Source organism: Polyodon spathula, chromosome 10 (assembly GCF_017654505.1).
Source record: "Polyodon spathula isolate WHYD16114869_AA chromosome 10, ASM1765450v1, whole genome shotgun sequence".
NCBI classification, from domain to species: Eukaryota; Metazoa; Chordata; class Actinopteri; order Acipenseriformes; family Polyodontidae; genus Polyodon; species Polyodon spathula.
Genome location: NC_054543.1, coordinates 37,644,791 through 37,661,437, shown reverse-complemented (window position 1 = coordinate 37,661,437; position 16,647 = coordinate 37,644,791). Strand labels below are relative to the sequence as shown.

Genomic DNA, 16,647 nt, shown 5'->3' with positions numbered 1-16,647 from the left:
GTGTGATGCACATGTCTACGTTAACCGAGATTGCTATATGCAGTATATTAGTGCTTTTAATTGATTGAAGATTAATCGATTAATCACGCCTGTGGGTGTTGATCGATTAATCTAGGCTACCCACATGCTGTAGCAAAAAGCAGTGTGTGAAAAAGAAATCTAGAAAGATGGCAAACGGGTTACAGCGTGATCTACCCATTGCTTTCCATAGTTCAGAACAATGTTTTTCAGAGGTTATTAGCGGGGCGCCAAGACCTGATTGGAAAATATTTTTTTCTGACTTACTGGCAATTGTAAAAGCTCCACAGCAAATAGCAGACTCAGCGGGTCTCCAGGATGAGTGACTCGATCAACTACCCACGCAGGGATCACGTTTAATCTGACCAACCCCCACCGAGCTTTGTGGTTTCAGACCTACCGTAGCTCAGCACCTCTATCGCCCAGCAATGGCATATTCATTTAACTAAATTAAACTAAAATAAAATAGCACTCAATTCAATAAATGACCTGTTAAAGTTTATACAAAAATCAGCCCAACATATCCAACACAATATTGGTTGTAGTACCGCTGTTAATTTACAGTAATGCATGGCACAGTGTTTTATTATATTGTATTAGACTTGCTTTGGCTAACTTCAAATTACATTACATTTATTGTCAAATTGTTAAATTAAAGTTGCGTGTTAAATGTTAGGTGTCATTAACACATGCTTGTAAAAAATAGCATTAATAATAAGTGTTACTTTTAGTTGTCTTTCACTACAATTGCATATTATAGAAAACAGGTGATTAATTGATTAATAATCATCCAGATGGGGTGATTAATCAATTAAAAGAAAATGCCAAGATTAAAACCCCTTATATAGAAAATATGTATTAGAATGTATTTGCATGTACTGTAGGTGGTTCCAGAAGTAAATGATCCTTTCTGTGTGGGAATAGAGCTATTTTGCATTCATATGCAAAATAATGTACAATGTAATGTATTCCTAGTTCTGGTTGTTCATTTTGCATTATTTGTTAATAAACAGTATAATGTCTTGTTGGTTTCCATGTCAACTAAACTGTGCTAATTCTGGGCTTGACTGCTCTTCTGGAAAGACAAGCAAGCATTACTCACAAACAGCTGAAAAACAGAACATAATGTACTGTTTGTGCCCCCTGCAGGCTAATCCTGCAAGCAATTATTTATCAAATAATCTGTCTGTCATCAACATGCTTTAGGAAGGACAGGAAATGTATTCTATTTGGAGAGTGATAGATTGTATGTCACTGCCACTTGCATGTCAATCTCATTGTAAACAGGATACCAAATGGAATACACTTAGCATTTAATAGAAATACCAGTAAAAAGTATAATCAAAGGTACTAGATGCCGACTTGTTAAACCTTGTTTAATTTTAATAAATGTCAGAAAACCCAGACAAAAAAAGTCCTATCAGTTTGATTCCCCTTCTATTTAAAGTGACAGTAGCTAATGTTCTTTTCACTGCTTCATTAGGCTGTGGAAGAGTCGGAAGTTTGTTCTATGCCTGGAGGCCTAGCCAGTGTGAAGAAACAATTTGAGAGTCAAGAAATGTCATCTTCACACAACACAGTCACCCAATACCATTACCAGCACAAATCTGTAAAGGTAATTAACCATATTGTAATGCAAATGATACAACTAGTGGTTGAACAGAGAGGAATGGTAATAGATGGTCCATCTGTGCGCCCAATCAACCACTCTTCCATCCACTGTGTTCTTGAGTTATTTCATTCATTCATTCTCCTGCATATTTATAAGTATTTACTTAATCATTTACTTGTACAAGCATCAGACTTAAACTGACAAAGCTTTGCCATGTCTTTCAATGTATTGACGTGCCTTTGTAAAACAATTATGGATACATCTGTTAATGTCCTGTCTTTCAGAACTAAATGCATTATTTTGTACTGTTGACAGTATTCTCTGTTTTACAAAGGTACAAGATCATTAAACACAGAAAGAAACAATATACAAATACAAATTTTAGGGTACAGAATGTGTTGCTAGATTAGAAATATAAATGATATATCTTTTAGTATTAACAATGTTTCAGTATTCATGTCTTTAGGCTTAATTCTACATTCTGGTGCTCCTGGTTATTGTCTATTACCTATTTCTGTAAAAGGAAAATCAGGATGAATACACTTTCCTTCACAGAAGTTTCCAATATTCTTACAGTGCCTCAACAAGACTAAACTCTTTTTAAACAGCACTGGGAATATTAGTCATGCAACTCTCAATTAAAAAATAAAAAATCATTGAAGCATGTTAACTTTCACTGTTAGAACATTAATTAATCCCAGCAGTATGATTAATAAATTTCTTCTGTCAGAAAGATTGATAAAAACAAATTAATCTCTACAAAGTGTGATAGCTCATCTTTACTCTCACAGGAAATGTCAAGCACAGAGGAAAGCAGTACCAGAAGAAAAGAAAATGTTCCTTCATTGCAGCAAGTTTCATCTAATACAGTTGAAAAGGTAATACATCTTTGTGGCAGGCTGGCAAGTGAATAGAGGCCCAGAGACAGTCTGTAGTTCAAAAAACTATTTTATTATAAATAAACACAAAAATGAAAGTGCGCAAGGGCAAAATAAAAAATCTTCAAACACAAACAGAAAGACAACAAAACAAAACTTACAAAAAAAAATAAGGTTTCCAGGCTGGGCAATGCCTTCACTGGAATCAAACTTTCAAAAATGCAAACACCAACCTGCTTCCTCAACTCCCTCCTCCCAAATGAGAAGCAGAGGCCTCCTTTTATGTCAGGTGGCTGGGCGCTGATTGATCATTAATTAAACTAATCATCTAATCAACCCCAGCCACCTGAACACAATGAACCCAGGCAGGTAGGGAAATTTAACCCCATCCCTGCCAATTTCTAAAGGGCAGAGCTGTGTTCTGCCACAGTCTTAAAGAAAGAAACCTGTTCATGAATATGAAATGGTCACACAGGCATACCATATTAAATGAACAGAAAACAAAAACAAGATGTACTGTGTAGTTAAAATGTGTTTGCACAATCATTTTACCAGTATAAAATGGTGTTATTGTTTTCATCAGTGTTGAAGAATCAAATTATACAATTATAGCAGATAAATGCTATTTGTGTCACCCCACACTTCTAGGGTGTGAGGTAATCTTTCAAAACAACAATTCTAGACAAATTTAAAATATCAGAAGAATGAGGATTCAGAAAAAGCTATGTGGTTATGTTATTAGCCAGCGTTACACCAAGTCCTTATATATATATATTTTGTAAGTAGATTGTTTTTTGTTCATATTGAATGTTTTTGGTCAGATGGTAGAATACTGATGAGAAAATAACATATTACAGATTACACATGAAGAGAGCAAGGCCTCCAGCTTTGAAAACCACTATGATGAAACAGGTATGACTTTCTTGTATACCCTGCATACATTTTTGGGGGAAGAAATTACAGAAGCTAATGTATGGTGGCAGAATATTTAAGATAAGATTTGAGATTTTTTATCTTACCATATAACACCCATAAAAAATGTGTGTGTGTGTGTGTGTGTGTGTGTGTGTGTGTGTGTGTGTATATATATATATATATATATATATATATATATATATATATATATATATATTTTTTTTTTTTTGTATTGATAGTAAAAATAATCACAGGAGAAGTGCTACCAAAGGTTTCAACCCAGGCATTGAAGCAGCAGTTTGAAAAAACAGCTCAAGAAAACACCCAAACAGAAGTTTCTCCAAGCAAGCATCTCAAGGTACTGTCAGATGTATAAACATTCTAATTTAAAAAACACAGACACATCTTAGAATATAAATATTTCAGAATGTAAGCAAAAATATGTTTTTGTTTTTATTATGCACATTTTAAATCTTATCTATATTGTGTTCTTGTTTGCACCATTTTAACTGAAACTTAGCATATAATTGCTTTTATTAGTCTGAAAAGAAAGGCACATCTCTCAACTTGCAGCTTCAATGGCAAAATTAAGCACGATTAAGCTAATTCTCAAAACTGATTTTGCAGGACGAAATTCAAATTAGTCCCATTTAAAAAAAATAATAAACATTTAGACAATTGTATACACATGTCTGCTTATAATAATGAAGATTTTAATTCAATTCAATTTCAACACATCATGTCACAACAAGATTTAAGTAAACATCCTGGATAACACTGGAGTATTGATTATGTCAAGTAGATGAGTTTTAGACTTTAATTAGGAATAACAAATACAAAGATAGTGCTTGTTTTTAACTTTTTTATAATTCTGCTTTAAAAATAAATAAATAATGGATCTCTTTTTTTTCTCTGCTGCAAACTTTCATTTTCTTTTTACTGTCATCTCCCTAAGACTTTCTATTCCACTTTCTTGTTGATTTTTTCTTTTTGGTTTATTATACATCACATAATCAAACTAGATATATAAATGAATCACCGGGAGCACATGAAACCAGGAATTATTGTGTAAGGTAAGAACTTTATAGAATTTGAATAATATGTTAAATATACAAACACAGTTGCAGCAGAGAAAATGTAAATTATGTAAAAATAAATACATAAAGTAATTCAATTACAGTTGTTGTGTGTTTGTTCTAAAGTGCAGATACATTGGAGCTTTAAATAAGTATTCGTATTTTATACATCCTCATCCTGGCTATTCATTTCCCCCCACCCCAATAGATTGATCATGATTTCAATCAAATGCAGTGGTCTCCATATCTCAATACTTCCAACAAAACCGAAACAGGCAGGATTTGTGAAACATCGGCCACAAACCGAAAAGTAGAAGGTGCTTCCTCTGCCTTTTTTTCCGTTTCTGCCGGTGCTAATATGCTTGGAAGCATGGAAGATTTCCCTCCTCCTCCACCAGACCTACTACAGATTCCATCAGAAATGACAGAACCTTCCTCATCCCCCAAACCCTCAATGCATCAGAGCAAGCATGCACCCCCCAAAGAGCAGTATTCAAAGCAACGGAACCTCTTTGAACTAAAACGTCTCTATAAACATATTCACCCTCAAGTCAGAAAGAACCTAGAAAGAGATTATTTTAGTGATGTCACTGAGCTAGAAACAACTCAGTTAGAAACTGACCAAGATATCAGGGGGGATGTCCAGCAGGCCAGATATGCGTTCGAGCACACAGGCCATAGTCCCAATAAGTGTATGAGCCCAGAACGAGAATATCTTGAATGGGATGAAATTCTAAAAGGAGAAGTGCAGTCCATGCGCTGGGTGTTTGAAAACCAGCCACTGGATTCAATTAAAGACGAAACCCCAGACCAGGACAATATAACAAACATCTCCCAGCAAGAAACCATTGCAGGAGGGGATGTCAAGTACACTACATGGATGTTTGAGACACAACCTATTGATGCACTAGGCACAGAGACCCCAGACTTAACAGAACAATCAGCTCCTGAATTGGCGAGAGGAGATGTTCGCACTGCGACCTGGCTTTTTGAAACACAACCATTAGATATACTGAATACCATTTACCAAGAGGAAGAGCAATCCACAGAGATACATGTAGTTAATGATATAACTGGAGGGGATGTCAAAACTGCCAGGTACTTGTTTGAAACTCAGCATCTAGATACTCTAGGGCACACTAACACAGTAGATGAAGGAAACTTCTTGCAGCTTAAATCAGAACTTGAAGAAATTAAAGGTGATGTGAAAACGACAACTAGACTTTTCGAAACACAGCCAATGTGTGTTATTAGGGGCACCTCAGGAGAGATGTTAGAGATTACAACTGTTCGTAGAGAAGAAATAGAAAGAGGAGATGTAAGAACATCACGCTGGCTGTTTGAAACCCAGCCTCTAGACATGATTAATAAAGATGCCACACAAATAAAAGTCATTTGTGGCGTTTCTATGGAAGATAACATTCAAGGTGGTGTGAACAGGGGGAAGTGGTTATTTGAGACACAGCCCTTGGATACTATTAAGGAACAATCAGAAACGACTACTATTCAAAAGGAAGAGATCATTGGGGCAGACGTCAGTAAACAGTGCTGGATATTTGAAACACAACCCATGGCTGCTTTAAAAGATGACTCCAACACAAGGCCAGTGCCCACAGAAGAAATTGTGGGAGGTGACGTACAAAAAGCGAGGAATTTATTTGAAACAGTCCCAATGGATTATTTGAAAGAGAGCCAAGAAGTAGGCAAACTCCAAAAGGTAGTTGCCTCTGAAGAAGAAAAAGGTGATGTAAGGCATCAAAAGTGGGTTTTTGAGAGTCAACCACTTGAACATATTGGAGAGGAGAAGAAAGAATACATTCGAACAGTAAATCTTGAAGAACTTGATAAAGGGGATGTCAGCAGTTACAAGAAGATATTTGAAACGATGGATTTGAGTACATGTGATGAATCTCAGAAAATACAAGTAGAGGGAGTTACCAGTGGTTCTGTGAAGTCAAACAAAGTTCTGTTTGAATCCACTCCACTATATGCTGTTCAAGATAGTTTTGGACAGTACCACGAAGTCAAAACAGTCAGAAGAGAAGAAATAGTAAAAGGCGATGTCAGAAGCTGCAAATGGATGTTTGAAACACGCCCCATTGACCAGTTTGATGAAAGTATTCAAAAGTTCCAAATAATTAAAGGGATATCCAAACAGGAGATAGAATCAGGTGATGTCAAAACAGCCAAATGGTTGTTTGAAACACAGCCTCTTGATGCCATTAAGTATTTCAGTAATGTAGATGATGGAGAAAGTCAAACAAAAGAAAGTGCTGACATTGTGAAAGGTGATGTTAAGACCTGCAGGTGGCTGTTTGAGACTCAACCAATGGATGGCCTTTACGAAAAAGCTGATATGAGAAATGAAACAGAGGAAATTCAAAAAGGTGATGTTAAAACCTGTACATGGCTTTTTGAAACACAGGCACTTGATACAATCAGAGATGAGTCAGAAACTATTATACAAACATGCACTGTAAGACAGGAAGATATCCAGGGAAGAGATGTTCGAATGGCACGTTTTCTATTTGAGACAGAGAATCTTGAAAACATAAAAGGGGAAGAAGGGAGAGGATTCAGAAGGGTGACTGAAATAGATGTTCAATCTGGAGATGTATCAAGAATGAAATGTATATTTGAGAATCAGTCTTCAGATATGATCAGTTCTACCTCAGAAGAAACATTTAAACAACTTAAGTCAATACAGGCTGAGGATATCCAAAAGGGCAATGTTGTAAACTGTACCAGGCTCTTTGAAAACCAACCTATTGATTCCATTAGGGAAAATTCTGAAGAAAGAAAGGATACTCGCACAGTTACTGATGTACGAGGTGGTAATGTCAACCAAGGACGTTTCATTTTTGAAACTTTTTCTTTAGATAAGATTCAGGATGAGTCTTCAGAGACAGAAAAACACATTCAGACAATCAGACAGGAAGAGATAGAAAAAGGAGATGTGAAAAACTACACTATGCTGTTTGAAACTCAACCACTTTATGCTATTCGAGACAAAGAAGGTTATTTCCATGAAGTTACCACAGTCACAAAAGAAGAAGTAATGAGGGGAGATGTAGTAGGGGCTAGATGGTTGTTTGAAACAAAACCCCTGGATTCAATAAAAGATTCTGATGAAGTGTATGTTATTAAAGCTGTGACCCAGGAAGATGCTCAAAAAGGAGATGTAAGCTCTGCTAGATGGCGGTTTGAAACACAACCCTTGGATACAATTGCAGAAGACAAGAAAGTAATAATTCGAACAGTTGATGATGTTCAAGGTGGAGATGTAAAGATCAACAAGCACATTTTTGAATCTAATGAGGTAGACAAGAAACAGTATGTGAGGACAGTAAGTGTTAGTGAAATCCAGCAAGGGGATGTAAGAACAGCCACTTGGCTTTTTGAAACACACACAATGGATGAAATACGAGGCGAAGGGTCTGAATACAACAAGATCAAGACAGTTCAAAGGGAAGATGTATTGCAGGGAGATGTCAAACAATCTGTATGGCTTTTTGAAAAGCAACCTCTTGATAGCATAAATGAAACTGACGAAACAGGTGTCATTGTTGCCCCTGAAGAATTTCCACAAGCTGATGTAAAGACCACCACTTGGCTTTTTGAAACAACCCCCTTCCATGAGTTTAATGAAAGCATCACTGAGAAACATGAAATCATGGGTAAAAGTATCAAAGAAACTCTTCAAGAACTGTACAGTCACAAGGTTGTTGATTCTCATGGAATACTTCTACAAACTGATGAGATTGGAGATGTAAGGATGGCAAAATTTAACCTCATGAATCAGGAAGCCCCGGAAATCCAAAAGGAAGAAATCATAAAAGGAGATCTACAAAGTATAATGATGAATCTGTTGAACAAACAAAACTGTACTGAGAAGGGGATTGTAATAGATGACGAGGAAAAGGGCCATATAAACACAACTGTAGCTCAGCTGTTTAACAATACAACAGATATCAATGTAGAAAAAGAAGAAGTGGTCGGGGGTGATATCCAGGAAGCCATTAACAACCTGTTCAAGGAAGACAGTTCAATGAAACGTGGGATCTTGATTCAAGAGGATGAAAGGGGGGATGTTAGAATGACAATATACTCTCTGCTTAATAAAAAAGATAATGTGTTTGTTAAGAATGAAGATGTAGTAAGGGGTAATATAAAAGGTACCATTCAGAACCTTCTTTCCTCTCCAGACAGTCCTGAACTTTCCAGAACAATAAAAGTAAATGAACTTGAAAGAGGGAATGTAAGTTTTTACTCAACATGTATAGAATCTGGGGCACTGGATTACCTAAAAATGCTTCAGAAAGAGCCGGAGGAAACTGTTACAGAACCAAATCAAAAAGAGGAAATAATTGGTGGTGATGTTGAGATGACAAAACAAGTCTTAAGGAAAACACAAATGCAAATTGAACGCACGGTTGCTGAGGAGGATATTGTTCCTGGAGATGTGCATAATACAGTTCAGGTGTTTATGACTGATCCTGAAAGCACACTGACTAATTTTCAGAAGGAAAAAATTGTAAAAGGGGATTTAAAAGCGACCTTAAAGTCATTAAGTCAGGCCATAAACCAGACAAGCGTGGTAGAAAAGGAAGAGGTTGTAAAAGGGGATATACCTGCAGCCTTAAAATCTCTTGAAGAAGCACAATATCAAATCAAAGAAACTGAAAAACCAGAAGTCATTCCAGGTAACATTAGATGTGCACTTGAATCCTTGGAAAAATCTGTAAACACAAAGGTTGAAGCCAAAACAGAAGACTTTGTGTATGCTGGCATCAAGGGCACGTTAAAATCATTGGAAGAAGCACAGCATGTAGTAAAAGAGGTAGAAAAAGAAGAAATAATCAGAGGAGATATTCAGAATGCAATTCAAAATCTGATAGAGGCATCTTCTGAAAAGAAACCTTTACAGCAACAAGTAAGTGTACAAGGCGATGTAAAAGGCACCATTCAGATATTAGAATCTCCACCACAACAAACAGTGCAGCGCATGCCTAGTGCGGAAGGAGATGTGCAAAATACTATAAAATCACTCTATGACATGCATGAACAAAACCACATGGAAAAGGAGGAGACTGTGGTAAAAAGAGATGAGCAAGGCACAATAAAGAAAGGTCTGGAAGGGAAACAGCAAATCAGTGTTGAGTATTGTACTGGTGTTTCTGAAAATGTCAAAGGAGCAGTGAAAATGAATTTTCCTTCTCAGCAAGACAGCCAAGAATATTCTGTTGTGAATAAATATGAACAGGAGATAGCAAAGCAAGTTCCAGCTGCTAAAAAGCAGGTTCAGAAAATAGAATGTAATGCTGGCAGTGAGATTCAGAAACCTGGAAGCAGCAGCAAATCAGTAAATATCAAGTCCTTAACACAGGAAGCTGCTTCACGCACTGATCACTCCAATCAGACTAAAATGGGAGTGACTCATCATAAGGTTCAAAATTCAAAGGAAACAATTACCAGCGAACAATCACTGATACAAAAGTCTACCACAGCAGCCAGTTCTTTAATTAAAATAAAAACAAACATGACTAATCAAAACACTGAAGTACCAACAATTGCAATATCTAAAACACAAAATGTAATAAAAAGGAGTTCACCGTCTCAATCAACCAGTATGAAACTTATGCAAGACGAGAAGACAGTAAAGGGGGTGCATGAGACAGTGGTGGAACAGAAAAATAATGTGCAGAAGCGTGATTTGTCATTGAAGTCTAATAAGACTTGCAAGGCTGATTTTAAAAGTTATCAGTCAGGAAAAAAGGCCCTTCACTTGGAAACGATAGAAAAAAAGAAAAGGAAAGCAGAAATACATTTTCCACCACCACCACCACCACCACCTCCTCCACCCTCTGTGCAGTCAACTGATGCTGAATTTCCTCTGCCTCCACCGCCTTCATTGATGATGGAAACCGACAATGAAATATTCCCTCCTCTACCACCTTCTGTGCTGAAGAAAGACAATGATCTACTCCCCTCTCCTGCACCACCACCTCCTCCTTCTGTTGAATCTACAAGGTCTGAGGGTGAGCATTTCCCTCCACCTCCTCCCCCACTCCCCCTGGTCAAGATTAAACTAGACCAAAGACAACTACCACCTCCACCAGCACAGCAGGAATTGGAGTATATGTCTTCTCATCAATCTTCTGCAGCAGCAAGAAAAATTACCGTCAAACCAGTGAAGGTACCCCCTGTGTATAAAGTTGCAAAACACGACCCATCAAAGCAAAGAGAAGAACCAAATCACAAAGAGCAGCATAAACACATACCTCCAGTATCAAAACCAAGTGCCCTAAATACATCACACACTCAAGTCCAACAGGCCTTAACTTCTACCACAGTCACGGCTACAACCACAACAAATGCTTCTTCCACAAAGACTTCAGAAGTTAATTTACTTAAAAATGCAAAGCAAAGTGAGGAAGATGTAAAAAGACAAACCCAAATTGAGGCTCAGGTATTATCATTATCTCAGTCTATGGCTGGAAGCATCCTGCCAAAGGTACAAAAGGAAGAAACCCCTTCACCACCAGTGAAAAAGGTTTTTGTGCCCACGATGAAGTTACCTCCACCCACTGTCAAATCTCCACCTGCAAAAGCTAAGACATATGTAAGAAAATTCAAAACCCCACTCATGATTGCAGAGGAGAAATATCGTTTGCAAAGAGAGGAAACTGAGAAAATGAAAGAAGGAAAACCATCCCCCAGTACATCGTCAAGTCAAGAGCAAACAAAGGCATTAATCCAACTGGAATCGGAGAAGACTGTAGAAAGTATAAGAAAGGAACAATCAAAAAAAAATTCATTAGCTATAAGTAAAGAACAATTGAAAAAGGCCACCTCAACTATAACTAAAGAACAATTGGAAAAGTCTTCATCAGCTCTAAGTAAAGAACAGTCCCTGAACAAACAACATATTTCCTTGAAAGAATCTGTATCCTCCACTGATAATCAGAGAGTGTCAGCTGAATCAATAGCTGTTTCTTCCACTCACACGGCTCCTCTTTCTTCTACTAAACATCACACTTCTGCTGTTTTGTCTACTAGACATCAGAACATGACTGTTTCCTCCAATGAACATCAAACTACTTCTGTCATTGAAACGCATCCTTCTACAACATTGGTTGTATCATCTGCTGCTGAGCAACTGGAAAGTATCTTAAACACCTGTTCGGATGGCCAAATCACTAAGCAAGAGATATTACATGGCTTTAAAGATCTAAGTCAGAATGAGAGTTCCAAGAAAACAAATAGTTCTCATAAAGAGAAACAGGTTCAAGTTTCTAGTCAGCCATCAAAAATACCCAAAGTAACTCCTAGATTTAAAGTAAAAACTTTCAAGATGCCAAAGGATGAACATGATGAAACTAGTATTAAGGAGAAGAGCAGACAAAAAATGCATCAACATAAAGGTGTCACTATAGTTAATGTTCCTGAAGATGCACATTTGACAACAAGCATAAAGCAACATGTGGAGAGTGAAATCTACATGAAAAATGTAGAACAAGTAAAAAATTCTGAGCAAAACTCAACCGCAAGAGAACATAGACAAGCTCACCAGCCTCAGGAGTTGACAGAGAAACCAAAGCGTGAAGAACCAGTTCCCATCAGTGTAAAAGTGATTCCAAAAGAAACAAAACCATCTGCTTCAGGAAAACCAGCTCAAGACCATGAAGAAGTAATGAAGCAAAAGTCTTTTAACTTACTCCAAAAGGAACATGAAGTCCATGAACAGACAAAAACCACTGAAAGCAAGGTCCAGAGAGGCTTTCAGCAACACAACACCGTTCACCTTCAGAAGCAATTAAACACCTCTGAAAAACTGAAACAGAAAGATGAACCAGATAGAGAAGAGACTATCCCTGTTAAGTCAAAACCTGCAAATGAAGAGTCCAGGATTATTCCAATTAAATTGACAGAAAAACAAATGCATAAAAGAGAGGAGGTTAAATCTGTGACAGATATCATGGATGCTTTAAGAAAACGTGAGGAAGTTCAACAAATACTATTTCACATTAAAACACTGGAGATAGAAAAAATTGATCTAAATGCAGCAAAGGTGTTTCTGAGTAAAGTTCCTGAATGGTTAGTAGGTCAGACAGGAAAGGACGTTTTAGAAAAAGTTAGAGCAGAGGGTAATTTGCAGAAAGTAAAAGAAGCAATTGTATACATACACAACCAAGCTTATGCAAAGCTTGCATATTTTGATAGCAGTATGCAGACAACATCTGTGAAGCCTGTTAGTGATAAGGACTCAATCAGTGGGGCAACGCCAAAAATATCTAAAATAAGTATTGGCTCAAGCAAGTTTGATAGTCGTAGAAAAACTGAAACCATAGAAGAAAAGAAGACATGGCATGGAAATGTGAAGCAAGAGATCAGTGAAGCAAAAACTGTAGATCAAAGAATTCCCTCTCCTTTAGTTAGAATACGTTCCCCATCACCTTCATATATAACAATCGAATCCACTGCACGGCAAACAGAATCCCCTCAAAGAGTCATTGCTTCTCCACCACCTCCAATTCAAAGAGGAGCTACACCCCCTGCACCTCCTCCACGGAGATCAGAGACACCAACCTCTAGGATTAGCAGAGCGTCTGCCACACCATCACCACCTATAAGTCGAGCTGAAAAACTTGCAAAGCTAAAAGATACCACTGCAAAACTGCATAAGGGAGTTTCACAGCCTCAGCTTGCCCCACCTGTGCTGGTCACTGAGAAAAAATCTGAAATCATTGTGTCTCCAGCATCCCTCCGTCGGCAATTAAAGATTGAGACTCATGTTGTGGAGACCACCACCTCCAATGTTGTGTCAGAGTCTTCAGTAATGTCTGGCACTGTCAATGATATGAGAGAGTTCTATGAAGACACTATAAAAGCAGATGAACATAAAATCTACTCTCACAAGGGTCCCATTGACATTCCTGAGCATTTGGGTCCAGATGCAAAGATAAAGGATGACCTCCCCAAAGTAGATTTATCAGAACTTCTCCACAGGTTTGAAACACCAGTGGAGAAGGTTTATGTTAGAAAGGAGCCAATTGTAATAGCTGAGAGACTCGGAAGTGACAACGGAGAGGAAGCTGAAAAGAAAACGCTTCAAAAAGAGGACATGCCAGCTCTTGATGTTAAAGCCATTAAGACAGTGTTTGAAAGTGGTGCACAAAGTTACCATGTCAAAGAGGAGAAGCATAAATCTGACAAAACTGAGTCAGGATTGATGTCTGGTGAAAAGGGCTCAAAGGAAAATTCCCCACAGCCAATTCAGAAAGAGGTCTGTCATGAGAAATCATGTGAGCCAACATCATACTGTGAAACAAAGTCAATGAAAGAACAGTTTTCTGGGGTTGATGAATTTGGCAACAGAATAACAGGGTTGAAAAGTGCCACCACTGTGTCTCAGCATTCTGAAAGCATTAAAACTCGACGTGCACCCCCGACGTATTCAGAAGTACTTATAGGGAATATACCAGCACTAGATGTTCCTGTTAATGCATCACCTGAAGAACTGCTTAAGAATTTTCAAAAGACGTGGCAAGAAAGCGAAAGAGTATTCAAAAGCCTGGGATACAATGTTTCAGAGACAGAAGAGAGTACATCACAGTCGGTCATGCATCAAGAAGGGACATTTGTGACTGGTAACTTAAATAAACAGCATGGAGACCTTTTACATAACATGAGTGTGGTTTGTTTAATACTGTAATGAACACATTTAATGCACACATTTGAACTAATATGCTCTTTTTTTTTTTTTTTTTTTTTTTTTACTATTTTCTTGCTTCTCTTTTGTGTGACTATTAACAAATAAGACCTAAAAATTGTGAACCTTTTTATCCTCAATATTATGTTTCTTACTTAAATAAGAGATTTTCTTTAGATGCACTTATACGTTCATTAGATATCATTTAAAAAGTATGCTTTACAACTCACAAAGCACAGCAATCCCGGCCTCTGCCCTGTTCAGATGCTATGGATACGAATGGCATGTGTCGCTGATAATATCTGTTCTGAACAACTACCAAGAGATGCTATCAAGGTGAATGTACTCCCCCACAAAGCTAAAAACACTTTCCATGTTGGGCAAAATGTTACTGAGACAAAATTTGGATGAGTGGTACACACATATTATGGAAAAAAACATCACAGGGTTAAAAAAGTAGCAAGTTAAAAAAAAAATCAGCTCAGTACTATTTGTTTTCATGTTTCAAGGATAGACACCAAGGGCATTTTTAGTGTGGGGTGACACAGGACATTTGGAACACATAAAAAAAAAATACTGCATTGTTTGACTGGCTTCAAACATAGAATTAGTACAGTCACATGGGAGGGAGGAGAAGGTCATAGCACAACTTCAATCTTGTCTACAATATTGATCTACTGCAGTGACAAAATCCATTCTCTTAATAACGTAAAAGAGTTCTGTGTGTACAACCCAATTTATAAATCATTAAATAATTTCTTCAAAACAGTGAGGTCGAGTGACTCCACAAATACTCTACATGTTTCCTGAATGTTACAGAAAAATCCTCATAGTACAACTTTATTGATATTAAATGATTTCGGTTTAAAAAGCGGGTTTTGTTTCTTAATTACTTTTTTGTTGAAAAATTAAAACGTGTTTGACATAAGCACACAATTTATTAATCAACCCATTCACCCCTTTACCACTGCTAATTCAGATCACTTTGTCACATCAATCATTTTTCAACCATTTATACATTTAGCCTAAAAATGTACCATTACCTCCTTTTACTGTTTCATGCTGTCACAAGCTCTACAATTAAAATGAATAGAGAAAGTTGATAATTGATGATTTGAATATTTTATGAGAATGTATGCTGTACATTATTTAAGTTATTAAGATCTTTACCTTATGGTGGGGAGTGTTTTATCTTCACAAACCCTAACCTGTCAATTTGATCTATAAACTTACTTTTAGTCAATTTCACTTATTGCTTTTCTCTATAATGTATTGCTTCACATTTGTTCTCTATTCAACAAAAATGTCTGTTCTTTTTGGAATGAGAATGAGGTTCAGTAGACTGCTTTATTTTACAATGTGTCAAGTTTGAGCTACCAATCACAATAGAAAGATGTCTGTCCATCATTGTGGTGCCTTTGATCTCTTATAATTAGAAAATACTTAACCATGCAGTCCAATGAACTATTTAATTTAGTAACATAACAATTTAATTGATAACATACCAATCCTGTATTGCAGGTGAAAATTACCAAAAAAATATTACACTTTTACTGTATGTTACCCTGAATATGCCCATTGGTTGTTTGTTTGGATCCATTATTATTTGTATTTATTTATTTATTTTAAGATTTATGATACTGTGGAGTTTACTTTAAGAAGAACACATACTCGTAGTTATAACATACTCATTACATATCTCAGATTTGCATTACTAGTCACACGCAGACAATTGGTGATATAGCTAGATTCCAAGTAAATGTATAATACTAATACTAATAATAATAATAGAGTATTCCTGTTTGTGTATGTATATTTTTGCAAGTTCCACTAAGCTTAACAAAAGCATGTTCTGAGAGATGACGATCATTAATGTGTGAATCTTTTTATTTTTTTTTGTGGTCTATTCAGTTGGTCCGAAATTTGGCAATAGAAAAACACTGTCCCTGAGGTTTTCAATATGTGTGTGTATGTGTGTGCTGAAGAAGTACTTGACAATTTTCCTTTATCATATATATTTTATATATATCGACACACACACATAAATTCGCAGAAATGCACTGTAAGATATTTCATTTTTGGAGTCATGGCACAAAAATGTATATTATCTCAGGAGTAGATTTAGATCCATCACTGTTTAGACCAATTGAATGGACTGCCATGTTCTCTAACACAGATTAGTGGGTTACTTTAAATCTGTACACTTTAACATTTGTAAATTTAACATTATTGTACTTTCATCTAGAAAATAAAAATTCCGGAGCTGGAGACGTGCACCGTTTGTCAAAAGAAAGCTTATCCAATGGAGTGCCTGATCGCAGACAAACACACATTTCATAAGTCCTGCTTCCGCTGCCAACACTGCAATAGCAAATTAAGGTAACAATTGTCTTTCATGCATGAACTCTTTCTGTAAAGATATGTTGCACCTGCCAA

At 36.8% G+C, this 16,647-nt stretch overlaps 1 protein-coding gene across 4 annotated transcripts in view; it reads left to right on the top strand.

Moving 5' to 3' along the window:
* Positions 1-16,647, top strand: part of LOC121322250 (xin actin-binding repeat-containing protein 2-like) — a 43,521-nt gene that overhangs the window by 26,334 nt on the left and 540 nt on the right. For all 4 annotated transcript variants that reach the window (XM_041261932.1, XM_041261933.1, XM_041261931.1 and 1 more), the window contains 6 exons: positions 1,502-1,633; positions 2,422-2,508; positions 3,366-3,420; positions 3,663-3,781; positions 4,708-14,149; positions 16,457-16,590. In XM_041261932.1, coding sequence (XP_041117866.1) covers positions 1,502-1,633; positions 2,422-2,508; positions 3,366-3,420; positions 3,663-3,781; positions 4,708-14,149; positions 16,457-16,551 — 9,930 coding nt within the window. In that variant the 3' untranslated portion in view covers positions 16,552-16,590. The remainder of the gene's footprint in view (positions 1-1,501; positions 1,634-2,421; positions 2,509-3,365; positions 3,421-3,662; positions 3,782-4,707; positions 14,150-16,456; positions 16,591-16,647) is intronic.